At 55.4% G+C, this 21,528-nt stretch overlaps 1 protein-coding gene across 5 annotated transcripts in view; it reads right to left on the bottom strand.

Moving 5' to 3' along the window:
• The window catches only part of ARRB1 (arrestin beta 1), a 74,077-nt gene continuing 52,549 nt past the window's right edge, over positions 1 to 21,528 (bottom strand). For 3 of the 5 annotated variants that reach the window (XM_060018264.1, XM_060018265.1, XM_060018261.1), the window contains exons 3-16: positions 20,711 to 20,771; positions 17,654 to 17,698; positions 16,700 to 16,896; positions 15,283 to 15,342; positions 14,423 to 14,490; positions 12,112 to 12,247; positions 11,172 to 11,256; positions 10,671 to 10,743; positions 9,538 to 9,675; positions 8,292 to 8,375; positions 7,059 to 7,082; positions 4,066 to 4,136; positions 3,236 to 3,287; positions 1 to 1,893 (exon numbers count right to left, since the gene is read on the bottom strand). In XM_060018264.1, the coding sequence (XP_059874247.1) occupies positions 1,782 to 1,893; positions 3,236 to 3,287; positions 4,066 to 4,136; positions 7,059 to 7,082; positions 8,292 to 8,375; positions 9,538 to 9,675; positions 10,671 to 10,743; positions 11,172 to 11,256; positions 12,112 to 12,247; positions 14,423 to 14,490; positions 15,283 to 15,342; positions 16,700 to 16,896; positions 17,654 to 17,698; positions 20,711 to 20,771 (1,206 nt within the window). In that variant the 3' untranslated portion in view covers positions 1 to 1,781. Of the gene's footprint in view, positions 1,894 to 2,094; positions 3,086 to 3,235; positions 3,288 to 4,065; positions 4,137 to 7,058; positions 7,083 to 8,291; positions 8,376 to 9,537; positions 9,676 to 10,670; positions 10,744 to 11,171; positions 11,257 to 12,111; positions 12,248 to 14,422; positions 14,491 to 15,282; positions 15,343 to 16,699; positions 16,897 to 17,653; positions 17,699 to 20,710; positions 20,772 to 21,528 lie in introns of those variants that run through there. The other 2 variants (XM_060018266.1, XM_060018263.1) reach the window with 2 other exon arrangements.

The raw sequence follows: 21,528 nt of genomic DNA, 5'->3' as shown, positions 1-21,528 counted from the left end.
TTGCCCTGCGAAGCAATATATTTGCTTGGGTATAAGGTAAACTTCAGGACATCCAAAGGGGGTGTGAAGTACTGGAGGGCTTATCACAAGCTCTTCCCCCACCCACCTCAGCAAATACAAGCTCTGTCCTTCTGTAACACTCGGGCCCTAGGGCCAAGCAGCTCATGCTAGCTATGGCCACAGCTTGACATCACAGAACCCCTCAGGAGCCCAAGAAGGGCCTTTCTCAGGCCTGGAGTGGGTGTGGGGTGGTGGTGCTAGGTGCTCTCCATGGCCCTGCCACCTCTGGGGTCCAATGAATCCTCGCTGGTAGCAGACAGATCAGAGTCAGTGGCTCTGGCTCCACCCACCAGACCAGAAGCTCTAATGTTCACGAATTCCTGGAGGCAGAGCTGGGAGGGCCCTTTGTGATCATCTGGTCAAACCCCTTGGTTTTCTAGGTGAAGAACTGAGGCCCAGAGATGGAAAGGAACTTGCCCAAGGTCACACAGTAAATGAGCAGTAAAGGTCAGACAAAAACAGATACCTTTTAACACTTTCTGCCTCATTGTCTGCCTGCCCTGTTGCCCTGGAAATGCCCCATGTCCCAATCACACCAACACTAGCCAATGGGTACTGGGTACCCATGACACTGGGAACTACTGGGGCGGTAATCAACTCCCCAGGGAAACAAAGGAGTCCCCCCCTTCCTTTTAGGTGAGGGCATCCTGATGGACCCTGCCACCTTCTGGGGAAGGATCCTCTTTGACTGTGGGCACAGTGACCTCAGGTGCTCTCTCCTAGCCTGCAGGGGCAGCCCAGCCCGGCCCTGGAGAACTGCAAGGGCAGGAGGACACCGGTAGCCCTCACTTCCCACACCAGTAATCACTTCAGGGGTCACTGATCACTCTTAGGTCTACAAAGGAAGGGAGCTGGGCAGACTCTCATCTTCCCAGCCCGCCCCCATCTCTCAGAGTCACCCTTCAGGAAACCTCCTCGGGACCTTGGTGCTTTCTGAAGACCCCTCCCTTCTCTCTTTCTTCCTCTGTGCATATTTGTAGATAGGACACACACACAAGATACAAGGCAGTTAGGATATTACATCCTGACGATACTGAAATAGACTTGGGCTACTTCACACAACTTGCCTTAGACTAGGTAACTGCTGGTAAGAAAGTCAGTCCAGCTACTTTGCTCCATTCCTGGGGTCCACAAACCTTCACCAATGTCACTGTCAGTCACAGAGGGTCATGGGGGGGGGGGAATGGGGGAGGAAGGGGAGAGGTGTTTGGTGGGTCCAAACTGCGAAAAGAACTGCATGGAGAATCTATCCACCGGTCTGCCCCTCCCAGCCAGAGGTTGGCCTTCGAGTCGGTCATGTTTTAGCTGCCAGAACTGTGTTAATCACCTGGGAAGGTGGACATCCTCTCACGTGTCTTGAGCCCCCATCCCCGCCCCTCCAAGCCCTCATGCCCCATCTTCCCCTTTCTGCTCCCCATCCCAAGTCAAATTCCAAGACCAGAGCCATGTTGGCCTTTCTGGGGGTCAACAGGAAAAGAGCAGGGGATGGAGAGGTGACTGCAGTGAGAGTGGTGAGGGTGGTGCACGTGGCCCTGTTGGCATGGTGACGGGGCCAATCCTGAGGCCAGAGGTTCACCACCGTGACCTGAAAGACCACTGGGGCCCCCGGTAGAAGCTGGAAGAACAAAGGGGAGGGGGAACCAGGGCAGGAAGAAGACAAACAAGCATCCTAGTGTGTGAGAGAGGACCTGGAGCTGCCCGGAGGGAGGGCCGGCCCCAGTCTATCTGTCGTTGGGCTGCGGAGAGCCGGTACCGTCCTCCTCTTCCTCTTTGTCATCCTTCATGCCTTTCAGTCTCTGGCGAGCAAAGTCCTCAAACACAATGTCGTCGTCGCTGGTGGGAAAGACAAGGAAAACGGGTGTGTTTGCAGGGCAGGGAGAGTAGGCTTATCCAGGGGCTGGAGAGCCTGCACAGCCAGGTGGGACCCAGAGGCTGGCCTCTGGGACTGGCCTCGGATAGAAAGGCCTGCCAGGCTGGCACATCTGGATGCCCATCAATGACAGTGGGACCAGCCAGTTGTGGAAATACCAGAGGGAGGCATGAGTTTGCCTAAGGGCTGGAAATTGACCTGGTTCTTGAGGAGTTGGGGTCAAGGGACACATAAAATTGGGAGAAGGGGTCAGTGTGGCTGGGTTAGGGCCAGAGGAGGAAGTTATTCCCACAAAGAGGCCAGGCCACCAGTAGTTTCACAGCAAATTCTATTCTGAATCCCCCAAGAACAGGCCCAAGAAGCCCCATTCAACCACCCGAAGAAAGCACTCCTGTTTTCTGCACAGGAAGCAGTGGGCCTGGCTTGGAAGAGAAAACCCCTTTTCTCCAGGGAAGTGTCAGCTCACATTCTACCCTGAGGGATCTTGGATAAGACAGGGTCTGTGGGGGGCAGGGAGGGGGGGTAGGCCAATCTAAATAGGGGGGCAGAGAAAATGTGGGTGGGAAAAGAGGGTGCCTGAGGGGGTTTCAGGGCTAAGGGCTGCTTCTAAGAACAGTAAGTTCCCTTCTACTATAAGACATGTCCACATAGGCCCACCCAAGGCCCAAGCCCCACAGAATTCAGCCAGCCACATGGGGTGTCCTCATGGGGTGACTTAAAACCCCATATCCCAAATATCTCCTGGGGGACAAAGGAAGTGTAGATTTGGAGCTGGAGTGAGAAAGCTGCTTGGCCCTGGAGGTATTTCCTGATGTTCGCCCAGGTCCTCCCCCTCTGGCCACTGTCCGGTGACACGACAGCCTTCGACCGCAGGGGAATCCACATTGGTCCTCGGGAGTCAGAAGCAACAAGATCCCCAGAAACTTCCCCTCCCTACGGCCTGATTCCACTGGTTGGGTGAAGCCCAGGCAAGAGAGCCCCAGCCCAGGGCCACAAACCAGCCCTGTGACAGCCGAGCAGGTGCTGTGGATGGACGAACGGACTGACGGACTGACGGACGTGCAAGGACGAGGGAGGAAGACAGACCCCACCAAGGCAGGAGGAAGAGGAACAGGCACCGAGGGTCCTTCAAGTCACATGCAGGCAAGCGGGTTGCTGAAGAGGCGAGCAGAGGCAGCTCTCAGCAGACGGGTTAGACCAGCTGCTCCTCAGGGGGTTAATTAGCATAAATGCAAATAACCAGGTAGCCCCGCCCACCTCCCAAGGCCCGCCCCCCCATATGTCTGCAGGCAGGGTTTGGCTTACGTGGTGTCAAGTTCTATGAGATTGGTATCTACTGGAGCCTCGTTCTCTGGAACTAAACACAGGGCAGACGAGCGCCCATGGGTTATTGGTGAGTGGGCAAGTGGGCAGGTGGGCACAGGTCCCCACCCTGGGACAACTAAGCTAAGATGGGGAGGGAAAGGAGGAAGGGGAGTGGAGAAGGGGGGGCTGGTCCCTGGTCTTGGTAACACCTCCAATAACCTTAAATGCAGGGAGGAGGGTCCAGGGAGGGCCAGGGAGGCCCACAGCAGGCCCAGGAGAACAGAAGAATCTCCGGACCCTGCTCCTTTTGGCACTTCTCCAGCACGACTTAGATTCATTTGTCGCATGCAAGACTGTCACTAACTCTAATACAACCATTTATTCACATTTTCACATCTCTGAACTTGGGGTATGTTTACAATCAATGGCATTTCAAAGTTTAATTGTGGGAACACTTTTCTTTCTTTGTGGTACATACTACAATGTTTCTTTCAACCGAAACAGTCTTAGGTTTAATCCGGTATCACTTGGAAAAATTATGGGGATGGTGTGTCCAGGGATCATCTTATCCATGCAGCCCCTTCTGCTATGCCTGGATGCCAGACAAGGGCTCCAAGCATGGCCTGTGCAGCTCCCACCACCACCCCCAGCCCAGAGAGAACAGAGCCAGACCTCTCTATCTCCTGAGGAGTCAGATGCAAATAGGAGTGTGGGCCTCACAAAAGATCCCGTGAGCTGGGGAAAGGGCGTGACCCTGGGCTGAAGGCTGACCCAGAGGTGGGTGGGGTGATAGGGATACCCCATCCCAGTGACCCACAGATTCTGCTCACCTTCCCGATGCGGGGGTTCCTCTTTGGGCTTGGGGTGCATTAGGGTGAAGGGCAGCTCCACAGCCACGTCACTGAAAGAGACCCAGACCAGTTGAGCCTTGAATCCAGTCCCAGGCTGTGAGTGTCAATGCCCTGTCACTTTGAGGACTGGGGAGGGTTTTATGGTAGCTGTGGGCCAAGAGGCAGGAAATCTGGCCCCAAGACCCAGTTCCACCACTCTCTGAGCATCAGTCTATCTGGGAGTTGAACTGGGAGATTTCTTCTCCTGGCTCCAAAAAACATGGAAACTTCCCCTTTCCTGAGAAGGATCCCTGGATTCCCACGAGCTGGGAGGAGGCACAGGGGTGGGAAAAGGGTTGCCCAGGGCAGTGAGTGTGCATCTTGCTCGCTGAGTGGCTCCAGAGGTGCCCTGAGTCCCTGCTGGCCTCAAATGGCCACAGCCAGCCCAGCCTCCCCTGACACTGCCCTTCCCAACTTCCTGGTTGGAACTCCTCCCACCCTCACTCTGTCTTATCTCCCAACATCTCCAGGGGGCTCCTGTGAAAGTGCTCAGGTGGCCCTAGCCCCCTGCAATCTAGATGAGGCACTGCTGAGGTCGGCTTAATCAAATTCAAGCTAGATGGGACCCAGGCCCCAGCACCGTCTACATTGTGCACAGAGCCTTGAAGCTGTGTGGGGATGGAAGGATGGGAGTGGTGCTGCTACTGGCTAACGTTTCTGACTGGGCCTTCTCTCCCCTTAGCCCTGATGGACAGAATAATAACAAGAGCAGACACTCACATGGTACTGACTCTGTGCCAAGGAGGAGTCTACTTTTTTTTTTTTTCCGCCTTGCTGCTCAGCTTGCAGGATCTTAGTTCCTTGACCAGGGATCAAACCTGTGCTCCCTGCAGTGGAAGTCCAGAGTCCTAACCACTGGACTGCCAGGGCATTCCGCCAAGGAGTAGTCTAGAGTCACTCATTTAACCTTCACAACAACAATGTACAGGCTGGGAAATTGAGACCAAGGAGAAAACGCAGCATATCCAAGGCCGTACAGCTCTTAAAAGAAAGTGACAGGGCTTCCCTGGTGGCACAGTGGTTAAGAATCCACCTGCCAATGCAGGGGACACGGTTCAAGCCCTGGTCTGGGAAGATCCCACATGCCGCGGAACAACTAAGCCCGTGCGCCACAACTACTGAGCCTGTGCTCTAGAGCCCGTGAGCCACAACTACTGAGCCCGAGTGCCACAACTACTGAAGCCCGCGCGCCTAGAGCCCGTGCTCTGCAACAAGAGAAGCCAGCCAATGAGAAGCCTGCGCACCGCAATGAAGAGTGGCCCTCATTCGCCGCAACTAGAGAAAAGCCCGCACGCAGCAACAAAGACCCAACGCAGCCAAAAATTAAATTAATTAATTAAAGAAAGAAAGAAATTTAAAAAAAAAAAAAAGAAAGTTACAGACTGAGGATTCTGACTCCCTAATTCACACCCTTAACCCTGTGTGATAACATCTCAGAATTGAGAAGGTGATTCCACCCACCCTCTTTCTCCATTCCAGACAAAAGCAGCCCTGAAAGCTCCTCCACTCCACTTAGGTGGTATCACCCTACAAGGCCCTGTCAACTGTGAGCGCCTACAGGCACATCATCTTACTGACTTTGCTGCCAGGGGCCGGTTGAGAGGAGGATGGGGCAGGGGATGGAGGGGTCAGGGGTATAAACTACGCAACCAGAAAGGGCTGTTCCACCAGCCCCACCACTCACTGAGGAACACTTCACATCGTTTTTTTTTTTTTGGTACGTGGGCCTCTCACTGTTGTGGCCTCTCCCGTTGCGGAGCACAGGCTCCGGACTCGCAGGCTCAGTGGCCATGGCTCACGGGCCCAGCCGCTCCGCGGCATGTGGGATCTTCCCGGACCGGGGCACAAACCCATGTCCCCTGCATCGGCAGGCGGACTCTCAACCACTGCGCCACCAGGGACGCCCCAACACTTCACATCTTTAAGTCTCACTGAGCTTATCTGGAAAACGGGGCTAACTATACCTACCTTCTAGAGCCACTTCCAGGAGGTGACGTAGGTAAAAGGCTTGGTTAAACTGTGAAGCTTGTGCCTGCCAGAATTATTACTTCCCCTCAACAGGAACATGGGGGTTTCATAAGGCTATTGAAACAATTTGGCTTTTTTGTTTTTGTTTTTTTTGCTTTTTGCTTTTTGCTTCCAAAGGGGATTGCTTCTCCAGGTTCACTTGGAAAAGTGAGCTATCAGAATGGAAGCTGGTGGAAGACTGACTGCCAACCTTCACTAAAGCCATCCAGAATACAGATGGAAGAATCTGGACCTTAACCTTCCACCAGGCTATGAGCAGTCAAGGGCAGGGGGTGTATCTGATTCCTCTCTGGGAGCTCAGTCCCCCTCACAAGGCTGGGCTCAAGTATGGGTTCAGGAAATTCTTACTGAATTACACTGAATTTCACCTCTCCAAATGGACTCAGTTTTCTTGGATGAGCAATAGTGGCATCTTGTGACAGGAGGAAGCAAAGCACTGAGTTTGGGGCACAGGTATTTTTGGAATGCACGTGGATCCAGTTGGCTCCAGGAAGCCTTGTCTACAAAGGCAGATCTCAGGACCTCTCCCTGACGACACTCAGCCAGCAGGTAGTTCTCATTAGTGTAGAAGTTTGAAAGCCACAAAGCCTGCATTTCTCCAAAACATCCTGTAAAACAGACTGATTGGGGGCCACTCCCCAGATAAATGGAGCCAACTTTGCTGTCTGCAAAGGTCCTTGTCACTTGGGTAGGGTGGAAGAGCAGGGCGAGGTTTGAAAGGAGAAACTGCACCTCCCCAGTCCCTCTGGAGAGGGTCCTAGTCCCGGCACAGGCCTGAGCCTGGCAATCAAAAGCGACCGCTAAGATTCCTTCCAACCCAGTGCCCGTGATTCTGGACAATCAGGACAATGGTCTCTGGGCCCTTCAGGCAGGTGAGTTGATCAGGTTGAAGGAAGGGACTTTACCTGGATGCAAGATCTCCCAACAGGCTGTGGGTGGGTCAGAGGAGGCGGGAGAAGTGGTCAGGAGAGAGTTCAGAGAGGAAGAAAACAGAAAGCACGTTCATTTACCACCTCTGTTCCCCTTTGGGGTAGATTAGGTCCTGGGACACACTCTACCCACCCCAGTTGTAACTGCTCGTTCAGGGACATACGGAGGTGTGAGCCCTGCGTGGGGAACTGGAACCCAGGCCCGGCTAAGCCAAACTCCCTGCGAGGGGAGCCCCAGGGTCATTATCTGTAAAGGAGACATAAAAGTTAACCCCTGTGCTGCCTGCCCTGGGGAGGCTGGGGCTATCCAATGGCAGAAGGAAGCACTTTAGGATTCCCCAAGGGTTCCTCAAGAAGGAGCCTGAGGCAGACTGTGGGTCCTGCAAGGACACGGGATTTGAGATTTGTGATTCTGAGATGTCCTATAATATATGGTCCGTATTACACACTGTCACCTGCACGAGGCATTATTCTAAGAATAAAGGAGACTCGATGTCTAATGCTATTAGCTTTCCAATCTTTTCATAGAAATTTATGAATTAAAAAAAATCCCTCTGACAAAATAGAAATCCTAATTCTAGGTTTATAACAACATGTGGGCCCAACATATGGAGAAAAGTGGGAGTTCTCTCTGAGCTTCCACCAGACAATGCTCCAGGTAAGGGAGTACGTTTGGTCTACCGCCATGACCCCAGCAGCCAGCCCGTGACCTGAGATTAAGGGAGGAGATTTCAGGAAATGTGTGAGGAATTGTCTGGGCCTCTGTTTCCCCATCTGTAAAATGGGAGAGTCGGAGCATCCCCAATCCAACTCTGGAATTCTGAGCTCCTTGAGCCATTTCCCCAGCAGATCAGCCTGGGTATGAGTTGGGGTGGGTGCTGTGCCCTGAGACATGATGACGGACATGGCACCCTTGTAGACCCCACAGCACAGACTCTGAGGAAGCTGCCCCCCACTTCCCACGTGCCCAGACTAGCGATGGGGAAGAGGAAGAGGAAAAAGAGGAAGAAGAGGAGAAGGGGGGAGGAGAGAAAGAGGGGAGGGGCAAGAGAGGGGCCAAAGGCCTCAGAAGTAGAAGAGGGAAAGGGGAAGGAACAGGATTCAGCTAAAAGGTCCAGCAAACAGGCAGAATGGGGCAGCGGGTGTGGCCATCAGGGACCTCCCCGCTGTACTTCGGGGTCTGGGTCTGGGCTGGGCTGTAGCACTTACCCTCCCCGAGACACCACCAGCTTCACCTTCACTTTGTAGGAAACAATGATGCCCAGAATCTCCCGGTTGGCTCCTTCCCTCAACCTGCAAGGCGACACGGGGAAGTCGGTTCACAGTGCTTGCTGGTGGGCAAGACCCGGCAGGATGGGGTGCGGTGTGGGCAGCAGCCATCGGCCCCTTTCCTGGCCACTCAGCCACCAGCTACAGGCAGAGCCCAGTGCGTGAGAAAGGCGAGGTCTGCTCTCAGGGAGCGGGAACTCAGAGCCCTGGCTTCCGAGTCTGGCTTTGAACCCCTGCTTCCCTCCAGGGGCCTGAGTCCCAGCAGTGCTGTGCGGAGCGGCTCTTCCTGCTCTCACGTGGATTCCCTTTGTCTCACTCCTGAGCCAGAGAGGAGAGGGCAGTTGGCGGGGGAGAGGAGGGGAGTGGGTACCAGGGAAGACCCTGCAGGAAGTGATGCTTTAATTAGGTCTCGAAAGCAGGTAGGATTTGAGCCAGGGAAGAAGACAGCAAACGCTCCAAGGGGAGATGGTAGCATATGAAGGGGCGGGTGAGACAGCGTTTGGGCTGGAGTGGCGGGCAGCGGTGCTGCAGAGGTGGGTCAAACCCCCAGGAAGGGCCAGACCTCAGCGGGCAGGGCAAGACGGGTCCCCACACCCCCAGGTCTCCACTAGTGGAGGGTGGCCTCAGGGAGTCAGTGGTGACCGTGGGACAGGAGTGACCCTATGTTATGGCCCTGGGATCTCCGCCCTCCGGGGACACCCCCACGTGTGGTTTAGCCCAGCTCACCACCCTCAAATCTCCAGACTCCCCAGGCCTGTCCTGAGTCACCCTCTCCTGCTAGGACCCTCCCAGAAGCCACTTCCTTCCAGCCTTGCTCTGCCTCAGGGTCACACTCTATCCAACAGAAGACATGACGTCAGAAGCTCCTGCCTCTTGCACGAAGCCTTTCCAGGTTGCCCTCCCCTAGGCAAGCCAGCAGAGCGCAGCACTGACTTCGAGAGGCTGGTCGAGTGGTCCATCTTGCTCTCTGGGGCACCCTTGGATAAGGGTGGGATTGGGGGACAGCTTCTCTGGCAGTTCAAGCTCATGAGGACAGGCCCTGGACAACGCTTGGGGAGAGGGTAGCCTGAGCCCACGCTGGCACTGGTGGGACCAAGGTGGGTGTGGACCCGTTTTGGGGAAGGGTAGGGGAGCCAGGGGAGGGGGGACATCCAAGAGCCTGGGACTAGGGAGGGTAGGTCCTCACAGGGTGCTGGAGGCCAGGTTCGTGTCCTCATGTTTGAGCTTCCCGTCCAGGGCGAGGCCCCGCTTCTCTCGGTTGTTGGCCAGGAAGGGGGTCAGCGTGTAGACCTTGCAGAATGTCGAGCTGGGCGCCACTGTGTCACTGGGAAGAAGGGGGACCGATGTGGAGGTGCCCCCCAGAGCCAACCCCAGCCCAGCCAGGTCACAGAGCCCGGCCCTGCTCCAAGTCCCCCTCCGCCACGAAGGGGCCACGTGGGCCAGGCCCAGCTCTGGCAGGGAGACCCCTGCCACCCAAAAGGGGCACATCTCTGCTCCACATGCAAAGAGCAATGACTCTGGGGTGATCCAACAACTTCATTCTTGGTTCGTAAGCAGGTGCAAGGTTTTAAAGATTCAAGGTACTGCTCGGCCCTGTGCTGTTTGGCTAGGATAATTTTTTAGTGGAGACAGCATGGACTTTTTCTTTCCCTAACACATCATTATGAAAGAATTTCAAACATACAGGAAAACTGAAAGAATTGTGCAGTGAACACCCATATACCCACCCCCTGGGTTCTACAATGAAGACCTTATTTGCTGTATCTCATCTCCATCCATCACGTGTAAGGTGTTTGGATTGTTCAGTCTTGACCTGCTTTTGCTCCATCCACCATCCCCCTTCTCAACAATGAGCGAGCTGGGGTGTAGCAAGCCTCAGAGTCAGAAGAGCCCCAGCTCTGCCGCCGGCCAGCCCTGTGAGGCTGAGCAGGTCACCTCTCTGGCCGCATTTCCTTCCCTACGGACTGGGGTCAGCAGCAACCCCAACTCAGAGGGCTTTGTGCGATCTAGGTTTCCAGTACAGTGCAATTATTCTCTTCCCTCCATAACCCCGGTCCTCTTAAGATTCACTAGCTCTTATTTTGTCATTCTAGTTTTAGTGGGTCTTTCCCCTGACTGTAGCATGCATTTCCTTATAGCTAAACCAAGTGGATGGTTTCTAAAAGGCTGTTCAGGGTCATTTACACTGAGCGGCAAGGAAATCTGAGGCCAGGCCCTCTGCCAGGTGGAGAAGAGCCACCTGGACCTGTGACCAGACCTAGGGCTTCTCTTTTCCCCACCGGATCCCACATGCCCAAAGCTGGCCTTGCGCTCACTTACTCGGCCTCTTCCATGGCCACGGGGCACTTGTACTGCGCTGTGTTGAAAAGGCAGATGTCTGCATACTGGCGCACTGGGGAGGAAGAGGGAAACAATGTGGGGTGAGCCAGGGGTCCCAGGCTCCCCGAGTTGGGGATGTTCAGCCCCAGACAACAGCCAGTCCACCAGAAGCTTCTGCAGGAGATGGACCCATCCTCTACATGGCAGCTCAAACATGCCCACTCCTTCCATAAACAAAAATCTCCCCCTGAAAGACAGCCCTGGCCAGAACCCAGGGAACCTAAGAGAAGAGGGGGCTTCAACAGTAAACTCATTACCCCGCCAATAAGCAGCCTGTGTTACCAGCCTCAAAAGCCTTGCCCTTTGGCTTAGCAGGCCTTGGGCTTCTCTGTGGGCCGGTAGTTATGTACAAGGCTGTTAGTGAGGGGAGAGCCTTCAGCTACCCCAACCCCTGGGAGGAGTCCCCTTGCCACCCCCTGGGCCGGCCCTCTGCCCGAGTACCCGAGATCTTAATCTTCTTCACTGTCTTGTTGGTGTTGTTGGTGACGTGGACGTTGACACTGATGGGTTCTCCGTGGTAGTAGATCTGGGAGGTGTAAGAAGGGAGAGGGATGGATGGGAAGCCTCCAAAGCTTTAGATGATGGGGAGGGAGAAGAGGCCCCACACACATCTCCTGGGGTTCCCCAGGCCTTGGCCACTCTGACATTGGCCCCAAGTTCATCAGCCACTTCCCACTTATGCCACTGGGCATGTTAAACTTAAGTTCCTTTGTGGGACCTTGAAAGATAATTAAGTTAGAAGGTGATACTCCTGTGTTCCACTCCGGGGTTGGCCACCAGAAGTAACGATAACAGTAATAATAACGGTAATGAGGGTGAGAGTGGTGTGACCTTGAACAGGTTATCTAAGCCTCAGTTTCCCCCTCTGTACAATGGAGGGACTGGAGTAGGTGATATATCAAGTCCCTGCCGGCTCTGGCTGCCTGGAATTTAGACCCAGGAGGGTCTGGAAGAAGCAGGAGAAAGGTGGGGAAGGGCTGATGCACTCACTGAGGGAACCTGCTCTGAATCCTCATTGAAGAGCCTCAACTTGCATCTTGGCCCAAGCACTTGCCTTCAGCTGCCCCCCCAAAGGGAGAGGAGGTGCTCACACTTTAAAGGGGGACAGGGGTGCAGGGAGATGGCCAGGACCCAGGACCCTTCAGGAGGTACGCTGACTTCTGAAGTCAATCGCACACTTCGAGCTCATGCCCCACCTCTGCCACGCCTTTAGTCCCCAAGAGGCTTCTCCAAATCCTCCAACGGAGGTCTCAGATTCCCTGAGCCCTGTGATCCCAGAAGCTCCCAGCCGAGGAGGCCCGGAGGGCATGAGAGAGCTGGGATCTGAGGCTCCAGCCCTGGGGGAGCGGCCCCCACCCCCGGCCAAGCCCGAGCCTCCTACCTCCTTATCCAGGGAGGCCTCCAGATGCAAGGGCTTATCCGACATGAGGAACTGCCTGGTGGTCTCGGCTGTGGGCTGCGGGCCGGGCCTCTCCGGGGCGTATTGCACCTTCCGGATGATCAGGCGCACAGAATTCCTAGTGGAGATGGGTAGAGCAAAGGATGACCAGAGTCACGTGCCTCCATCCTCTTTCCTTGCTACCCTCACATCCTTCTCTTGCTGAAGAGACTGCCATGGTTCCCATGACCTCGGACTCCAGTCCAAACTGCAGAGTTTGGCATAGGGCCTTGTCACCATCTGGTCCCACTCCAACCTCCTCCATCTTGTCCCCAGCCTCCTCCACTTCTTCACTATCATTCTCGATGGTCTATCTAGTCCTATTTCTAAAGCTCTGCTTATACTGGGTCCCAGCCTATAACACTCTCTTCCAGCTTCTGCCCTCATTTGCTTCCTTCCTCAAGGCCCAGCCAAACACCTGCTCGACCAGGAAACTCCCGAGATCCGCCCACTCTGATCTTCTCCTGGTCTGAACTCCCTCCCACCACATCAGAGGCCAAACCGTCCCACGGCAGCACTTCATGTGGATCTGTGCGCTGGTAGCCAGCGGGACGCTAAGAAAGGGACCGTTGTTTCACTTCCTGCATCTCTTATGTCACCTAATAGTGTGAGTTCTTTAAGGACAGAAGTTTTTGTCTACATTGTTCACTACTGTATTCTCAGTATTTATGACAGTGCCTGCTGCTATATAATAAATACCTGCTAAGTATCTATTAAATAAAAATATACACAGGGAGCAAGGGGCCCATGAAGAAACGGGGCTCAGAGAGGTGAAGGAGTTCAGTGAGGAGGTGTGGATTCAGGCAGGGGGAGTAAAGAGGATAAAGACTCAGTGAGAGGATGGAGGCCCAGAGATGGGATGGGGCTCAATGCAGGTGATGGGCTCAGGGAGGAAACAAGGACACGAAGATTTGGTGAGGGGATGGGACTCAGTCAGGCAGTCTCCTGTCAGGTGTGCTAGGTATCCTGGCATCCCTCTTTCTCAGCTAAGCCACCTCCATTCCCTGAGCTGGATAGCCGGGGCTAAAGTCCTAGCTCTCCCCATACTAACTATATGACCTTGAGTAAATTAACCTCCGTGCCTCAGTCTCCTCATCCGTAAAATGGTGACAACAGCAGGACCCACTTCTTAGGGTTGCTGTGAGGACTGAATTAGTTCATACATGTCCGTCACTTTGAACTGTGTCTGGTGTCTAATAAGCTCTTGATAAGTGATAGTTGCTATATCATTATTAGTAACTCCAGCGTGGACTTAAAATGTCCCATTGGTGGTAGGTGCTGGCTCTCAATGCTGCCTCCTCTTCCCTGCTCTGGTTAGGCCACCTACCACAACCTACAACTCCCTTCCTTTCTTCTGATCTCAGGGCTTAAGAAGAAAAGGGGGACAGAGAAGCAAGGGAGAAGGATCCCATCTCCACACACACGTAAGCTGCCAGGCTGGAGTTAGAGATGTGCAATGCATCCTGCGACCACTAGGTGGCAAACTCAGCCCGCTCCCTAAGAGGCTGCAGCGCCCTCGGGAAGCAGAGTGCATCAGAGCTGGGGGCTGAGGCCAGCCTCGCCGGGAGCCAGAGCAGAGCCCGACCCCAGGAGGGGCAGGTGTGAGCGCGGGGCTGGGCAGCTCACCCCAGAAGTCAGGGCCAGCAATTTCTGGCTGCTAGCTTGGGCTCTCTGTCTGCCCAGGGCTGTGTCTCTCCAGGAAAAGGTTTCCCCTCTCTGACATACGGCTGACCTCCTCCCTCTGCCCTGGGTGGGTTCACGTTCTCCCCTTCCCTGCCTTGCTTAGAAGCCTCCATTGACACCCCCCTAACCCGCCGCCACAACCTCCTGCTGATGGCCTCCCAGGAGAACTGGGAGATGGGGGTCCAAGCTGGCGGGAAACATCTTGTTCACTGTTTAAAACAATCTGATTTTCGTTTTTCGTTTTTTTTCCAAAACAAAATTAAAGGACACGCCGTCTGGAGAGGAAGAGATTAGAGGCAGGGAGATAAGGGAAGCGGGTACAGTGGTGCAAAGGAAAAAGCGCTGAGGCCTGAGCCAAGGCAACGGAGCCACCTCCCCCAGGAAGCCCTCACAACCTGCAAGCCTTCCCGAGTGCCCTTTGCAGAGTTCCCAAGGCTGGAATGTGAGGCCCCTCCTCGCACACTTCCAGGCATTGTGACTTCTGTCTTCTTCGGACTTTGCCCATCCTGTCTCCCTACCCCTGCCAGCAGGCAGCCCACGCCCAGGCAGGCGGAAGCTGCGCCCTTCTCACCGCTTGTGGATCTTCTCCTCCAGGTTCTCGGCGCAGAAGGCTTTCACTTCATAGTCCACACCGCAGGCCTGTGGGGAGGGGTCACTGACCGCAGAGCCTTGGAGAGGACCGGCTCCCGTGAGCACAGCCTGCCCACCCTCTCATGTAACAAGGCCGCTGGATGGGACCACCACGTTCCCACAGCCTGACCCCCCTCGTCTGACTCGGAGCCCTGCGCTCAGCCAGCCGCGGGGCTGCCTCCCCCATCCGACCTTCCCGCAGAGCTGCTCCCTGACCGGGCTCCTCCCCAGACTCCTGCCTGTCTGGGGGGCTGTCCTCATCACTCAGCGAGGCAGCCGCCCAGAAACAACAACAGGCACCTCTGCAGCCCTGTTTAGAGAGCTCCCCCTGACCTCCGGTGCACAGACCCTGCACTGGGCGTGTCCCTGTAGCGTCTCACTCCACCCTCTAGACCGCACGACGAGGCACATCCTACCACCTCCATTTCGCAGATGAGGAAACGGGCTCAGAGATCTGAGGCCTGGGCCACTCATGGTGTCACTCCTCTCTGAGCATCAGTTTCCCCACCTGTGAAACAGTGATGACGGCACCTCCGCACAAGGTTGTGAGGCCAGCTGGTTTTCCAGAGAACATTCTGCAGACGACACCGAGGCCAGCAAGAGTGACCCTGGGCACATAACTGAGTGATACCGTATCTGCTGCCCTGTCTGAAGACTGCTTATCTGAGGTGGGATCAGCCTGGCCTAGAGGCAAGGAGGCTTCTACACGGAGGGTTCCAGCACCCTCCCCAGAGAGAAAGCCAGGGAACTGGAGACACAGTGTCCTGGACCCAGAGAGATGCTCCCTTGCAGGTGACCCACCTTCCCTGTGTCTTCAGGCCCCGGCTGCAACGTCACAGAACATGGGAGGTTCGGAGCGATCTGTTAAGAGGACGGACAGACCTGTCACATTCACAACTGACCTCTGTGTCTCCCACCCCAGGCACCCATACACACATTCATCAGACCAGGGGACCCTGAGGACAGGCCATGTCCCTCCCATCAGACTAGGGAATTCAGGGGACAGACCATGTTTCCCCCATCAGACCATGCCAAGCCACGCCCCATGTTAGACCAGAGCCCCTTCAGTTACGCCAAGGATTTCAGTGTTTTTCTTTATCTAAGGGTTTAACCCAGCACAGTCCCCACAGAACAAGAGGTGAAAAGGTCTTTCCACGATGTCCACTGTGGTAGGCAGAATAATGGCCCCCCAAAGATGTCCACATCCCCATCTCCAAAACCTGTGATAATGTTACCTTAAATGGCAAAAGGAACTCTACAGTGTGATTCACTTAAGGATCCTGAGATGGGGAGATTACCCTGGATTAACCAGATGGGCCTTATCACAGGGTCCTTAACAGTGAAAGCAGGAAGCAGAAAAGACAGCGTCAGAGTGATGGGATTCGAGAAAGACTGGACCAGCCATTGCTGGCTTTGAAGATGGAGGAGGGGCAGGCTAGGGACCAAAGAGTGTGAGTGGTTTCCAGAAGCAGGAGAAGACAAGGAAACAGTTTCCCTCCTGGAGCCTCCAGAAAGAAGGCAGCCCTGCTGACACCTGATTTTAGCCCCGTGAGACCTGATTTTGATTTCGGACCTCCAGAACGTAAGATAACACATTCGTGTTTTAAGTAGCAGGTTTAATTACTACCAGGTTTGCGATGATTCCTTAGAGCAGGCACAAGAAGCTAACACATCTATGACAGAGAGGATGGCTCTGCATCCTCTCCCCTTCTCTGACCCTCACAGAAAGCCGGGGGATTTCACTGAATCACAGAATCAGAGTCTGAGAAACAGTTAATTTGAAAATCCAGAATCTTGGGGTCTTGGAGTGGAAAGATGGCCGAGCAGGGAAATCCACTACTTGCCATCCTCGTTTGTGAGCTGGGTTGAAGCAGGGCTAGTGGGCAGCCGGTCTGAGGGAGGAGACAGCCTTGCGGTGACCCAGGGGCCAGAAAGGGCTCCTTCTTTCTCTGCAGCAGCCCCCCTCGACCCCCCTTTCTCCCACCAATGACCCGGACTCAGGAGGGTCTGGGGAGTAGCGCAGAGGTAAGGGTGATGCCCCTGGCAGTGGCCAGAGACACTTACCAGGCAACGTAAGTGCCAATGCCCTGGTCCCAGCGTACACTGGGAAACTGGGTGGCACGGCGCTGCTGCCCCAGCTGCCCCCATATGCCTGCCCAGAGGGCTTGCTAGACGTGATGTTTCTGGAATGGGGCCCCAGGGGCTGGCAGTCCCTGACCTCAAAGGTGAAAGGGTAGGCGTGCTCGCCCAGCTTCTTGATGAGGCGCTCCTGCAGCCGAGTCAGGGGTTTCTTGTCCTCAGGGGCTGGCGGGAAGGACTGCACGTTGGCCACAAACAGGTCCTTGCGAAAGGTCAGGCCCAGGACATCCAGGTCCTCCCGGCCGTAGCGGAAGGCGCAGGTCAGTGTCACATAGACTGTGGGAGCAGGGGGCACTAAGGAGGGGCCTGGGAGGGCAGCAAACATCCCCCCCCCCCCAGAGCGTGAGCCGCAGCCCTGGGACTGGCCCCACTGGAGGCACAGGTCTGTCCCAGAGCTCCTGCGGGGAGGGCTGCGCTGCCCTTGGGATGGGGTGTCAGGTGCCTGGCCCCTGGGAGGAAGTGGGGCTGACTGCTGGATCGGTTCTGTTCTTCTCCACCCCCACTGCAGCCCAGGGCATCTGTGGAGAGGGTCTGACAGGGTTGATAGGGGCTGGGAAGGAGCACAGTGGGAAAGAGTAGTGGGAGGGGAAACAAGTGCTGGGTGGTGTCCGGAAGGCTCAGAGTCTTGTCCCACTCACCCCCCGCCCCGCCTCCTGTCCTCCTGACCTTAGACAGTTCCTTGACCTCCCCAGGAATCAATCTTCTCTTCTGTACAATGAGACCCTAACTCCTGCTCTGTTTGCATCCCCAGCCTTGCAACAGTCATGATGGATTGATGTAAAAGGGCTCAGGGCATTAGAAGGTTCTCCCAAAATGGGCGCGGGCAGGGCCGCCCCAGGCCGGGGGAGGCCAAGGCACCTGCTCTGACGTTGACTGGAGCTGTCGAGGGAAGTACCAGCAGGGAGGGGCAGGGACAGGCTTGTTGCCTCTCTTACTGCTGACATTCTGCCTGCGAGTCAGGAAGGCCCTCGGCTGGAGGTCATGGAGGAAAAGGAGGCCCCTTGACAGGCTGGGGGTAAGGGCCACAGCTCACCTCTCCTCTCCTTGAGATACTCAGGATCCACCAGGACCACACCATCTGGAGGAAGGACAGAGGGTGAGTAGACTTGACCATTTCAACTTCTGAGCCCCAAACACCAAGTTCAATTTAAACTCAACCATTTTTCTGTCCAAAAGCATCATGAGCGAAATGGGGAGGCCAGCGCCTGGTCGATGGTACCACCATGTCCCCCCTTACGCACCCACCCAGGCTGGCCTGACAGACCCAGCTCACAACTTTGGGCAGATTATTTAACTTCTGTTTCTTCATCTGTTAGTCAGAATAAGAAGATGGGTCCAAAACCCCAGTATCAGGTATACTCTGGAATTCAGAAGGTTTGAATTGTAGGAACACCATATGGTCCATCTTCCACAGGTTGTCTAATGTCTTCTGCCAGCTCTGGGGCGGCACCCCTTGTCAGTCATTGATACCTCTGCAGGGAGACGCAAATATTTTCACCAAGAGGGTCCCTAAGGTATCGGTGGCCTCCCATCAGTTCAGGTCAGGTTTGCCACTGATGGAATTTTGTGTCAAACTCATGAACAGTTTGGGGCTTGCACAGCTTTGGGATTTGGGATTAACAGATGCTGTAGTACCTACGTCATAGGGCTCCTGTGAGGACGAGATGAGTCAGTATGTGTAAAGTGTTAGACAGTGCCTGACACGTGTGACACCATGGAGAATGTCCCGAGGCCTGGTCTTGGGAGTACAGAGTCCAGCTGAAGACGAAGGATGTTTTCTCTGCCCAGACCCCCCAGGAGGCCAAAAAGACTGGCTCAGGGGTCACCCCGTCACCTGCCCTCCCCAGTCTAACCCACAGCCCCCCTCACCCCACACTGACCCCCAGAGCTGACCCCTCAGAGGCCACATTAGGAAGTGAGTGCCCGGAGGGTTCCTGGTCTTCTCCCAGTGCTGGGCAGGTCCAAGGGACGACTGGTCAGGGGGTGCCCACCCCGTGCCCAGAGCCTGACGTTCATCTTCCCTCCTTTTACCGTGGGCTTTCCTCTGGGCCTGGGCACCAGGGGCTGAGTGGAAACTCAATGCAGAGGACATCCCAGCAAGGGCATTCCCCGAACCAGGGGTGTCAGGGAAGGCTCCCTGGGGGAGGGGGAGGGGGAACCAGGTCTTAAGGGCAAGTAAAGGTCATCATTTAGGTGACCAAGGGACAGCCCAAGGTGGGCAGTGGGAAGAGCATGGCTCTGAGGCTTGGGAGAGCAGACCCCGGAGGCATAGGAGGAAGGAGGGCCAGGCCTGACCTTAAACGTCCTGTCTGTGAGGTCAGGGGGCTCGGTCTTGCCCCTGAGTTTGCAGGGTAACCAGGGGTAGAGTTAAACATCGGGAAGACACAATCAGCTCAACGTTGTGAGGGAAAAAGATTTTCTCACTGTGGGTCATTTGAGCAACTCTGGACGACGCCCCAGCACTCTCTGGGATCTGCAGGGCCTGGCATGAAGCAGGTGCCCTATGATCACTTGTCAAACAGTTCTCAGGGTGCCTGTGTGTGTTAGGGGAGCCAGATCCCTCGTGTCCCTCTCCCCAGTCCCCGTGACCCCGCTGCTATCCTTAAAGGCCAAGGGGTGTGAACAGCCCTGGCCTCAGACAGCCTGTAGGAAACTTTGCCTTGGAGCAGGCCACAGGCGAACACAGGGATGCTTGCTCCCTGCCTCCAAGTTCAGGGAGGAGATGGAAATGGCAGAGAGGGCAGTGAGCTTCAGAGGACACCAGACAGGGCTGGGGAGAAGAAGTGGGGTGGGGTCATAGTGCTCCAGGCCAGGAAGGGAGGGGCCTGGAATAGAGCTGGACTCTGCAGCCCACAGCCTGCTCAGGGACCCCAGGGACTCCCCAGGTCTCCTTCCGTAACGTCACAAAGGCCTTCCTCTCAGCGAGCTGAAACCTGCCACTCTGCTCCCTCTGCTCCCACCTGGGCTCTGGAACCACAAGTCACTCCTGTCCCCTTGGCCCCAGCAAAGCCCGCAGGGATGTGATGACAGGCCACGTTCTCTGTGAATTTTTCCCCCAGCAACACATCCTACTTTCTTCACCTGGACTTGGCCTCATGCAGTTTCCAGGGCCCATCCTCCCAAACCGTCACCTTCTTTGGCCTCACTCGGGTTTGTTCACGTCCCTCTTTAATCATTTAACCTCTCTGGGCCTCGTCCACGTTTGTAAAATAGGGGTCATCCTGGGCCTCCCTCCCTCAAACAGTTGTGGGAAGAAGCAATGAGACTGAGGTTCTTTAAGGAGAGCTTTGGTTCTTAGAATCCTAACTGGGGGCGATTCTGCCCCACAAGGGGATATTCGCAAGGTCTAACAACACTTTTGATTGTCGTCCTGGGATGGGGGGACTGCTGGTGTCTAAAGGGTAGAGACCAGGAATGCTGCTAAGCCCCCTTCAGCAGAGAGGATGGCCCCCGCCAGCAAAGAATGATCCAATCCGAAACGGCAAGAGTGCTGAGGTTGAGAAGCCCTGAACAAGAAAAAGTCCTTGCGAGGGGCCTTCAGCCACAGCCCAACCTCCGGTAAGAACCCCACGTCAGCGAGGACAGCCTCCATTTCACAAGCCCCTAGGTTTTCCTGTCACCTCCCACCCTTTGCCATTAGGAGGGAGCAGAACAAAGGTTCTGCGAAGCCAGACTGCCTGGGTTTGTTTGAATCCAGGCTCCTCGATCTACTCGCTCTGTGACCTGGAGGAAGTCACTTAACCTCCCTGTGCCTCGTTCTCCTCGGTAAAGCAGGGATGATAATAGGAGCAGTTACCCTCGGTGTTGGGTAATAATAAGGCTCACGATAAGTGGTGGCTGTTGTCATCCTCCTGGTGTCATCAGGCACTGGCCCTGCTTCTTACCTCAATCCTTCCCACAATTTCCTCTCACAGGTCCCTCAGTTGAAGAGGAGAGTAGCTGCTTAGTAAGCTTTTGCTGACTGAACGCACGTGGCCACTCTGGAGACCTGAAGGCTATTCCTGGGCAGCTTCAACACGCTCTTCTCTGGAAGGAGCCAGGCCAGCCCTGCCTCCCCCCTCCCCTCCCTCTCTGGCCTCCAGGGACTCACCCACGGGGTCCACGAGGTCGATGTGGTCCACAAAGTCCCGCTTTCCCAGGTAGACGGTGAGCTGGGGAGGAGAGGCACAGAGGGTGTTAGCAGCTGTGGGTCCCCGCCCTGGAGGAAACCCTGGGAGCTGCCCCTGAAACCCCTGGACCCAACCCTAGCCCTCATCAAAATCCTAACTGGACTTGGACCTGAGCCCCAGTCCTAATACTAACAAGCCCTCGTATAATTTTTAAAGCACCCGTTCATCCCAAAGCCCTGTGAAGAAGTTGTCATTGTTCCCATTTTGCAGATGAGGACACTGAGGCCTGCAGGGATCTTCCTGCCAAGCACCACTGAGGGTGGAGAGGCGGCAGCAAAGGAGTCTGCTGGGAGGGGGTGCTGGGTGCAGCTCTGAAAGGACGGGGGGACCCAGAGCAGGGCCAGCAGCGCCGAGAGGGTGCTCTGAACACTGAGCTCTGTGCCCTTCACTGCTCCCGGCCTCTGTGCAGCCTGCACTGATCCACTCGAAGGATTTGTTTTCCGAGGCAGTGAGTGCCCCACTCATTAAACAGTCTTCAGGGAAGAACTCCAGAGCTAGAATCCAGAGTGTCATCCTGGATGCTTCCTACTCCTCCCCAATCCCTAAACACTGACGAGTCTCCCTCCACCAGATTTCTCCATCCTCACAGCCAGCCTTGGCTGAACTACACACCAGCCCCTTGACGGTCTGCTGCCTGGAGCCTCCCCTACTTTGGACCTTTCTCCCCTCCTCAGCCACACTGGTCATCCTAAAATGCAAATCTAACCATGGTAGTCTGGTCTGAAAACCCTCTGATGGT

The sequence above is a fragment of the Delphinus delphis genome, chromosome 8 (genome assembly GCF_949987515.2).
Source record: "Delphinus delphis chromosome 8, mDelDel1.2, whole genome shotgun sequence".
Taxonomy (NCBI): domain Eukaryota; kingdom Metazoa; phylum Chordata; class Mammalia; order Artiodactyla; family Delphinidae; genus Delphinus; species Delphinus delphis.
The sequence above is the reverse complement of the archived record's forward strand: the minus strand, read 5'-3'. Positions and strand labels throughout refer to the sequence as shown.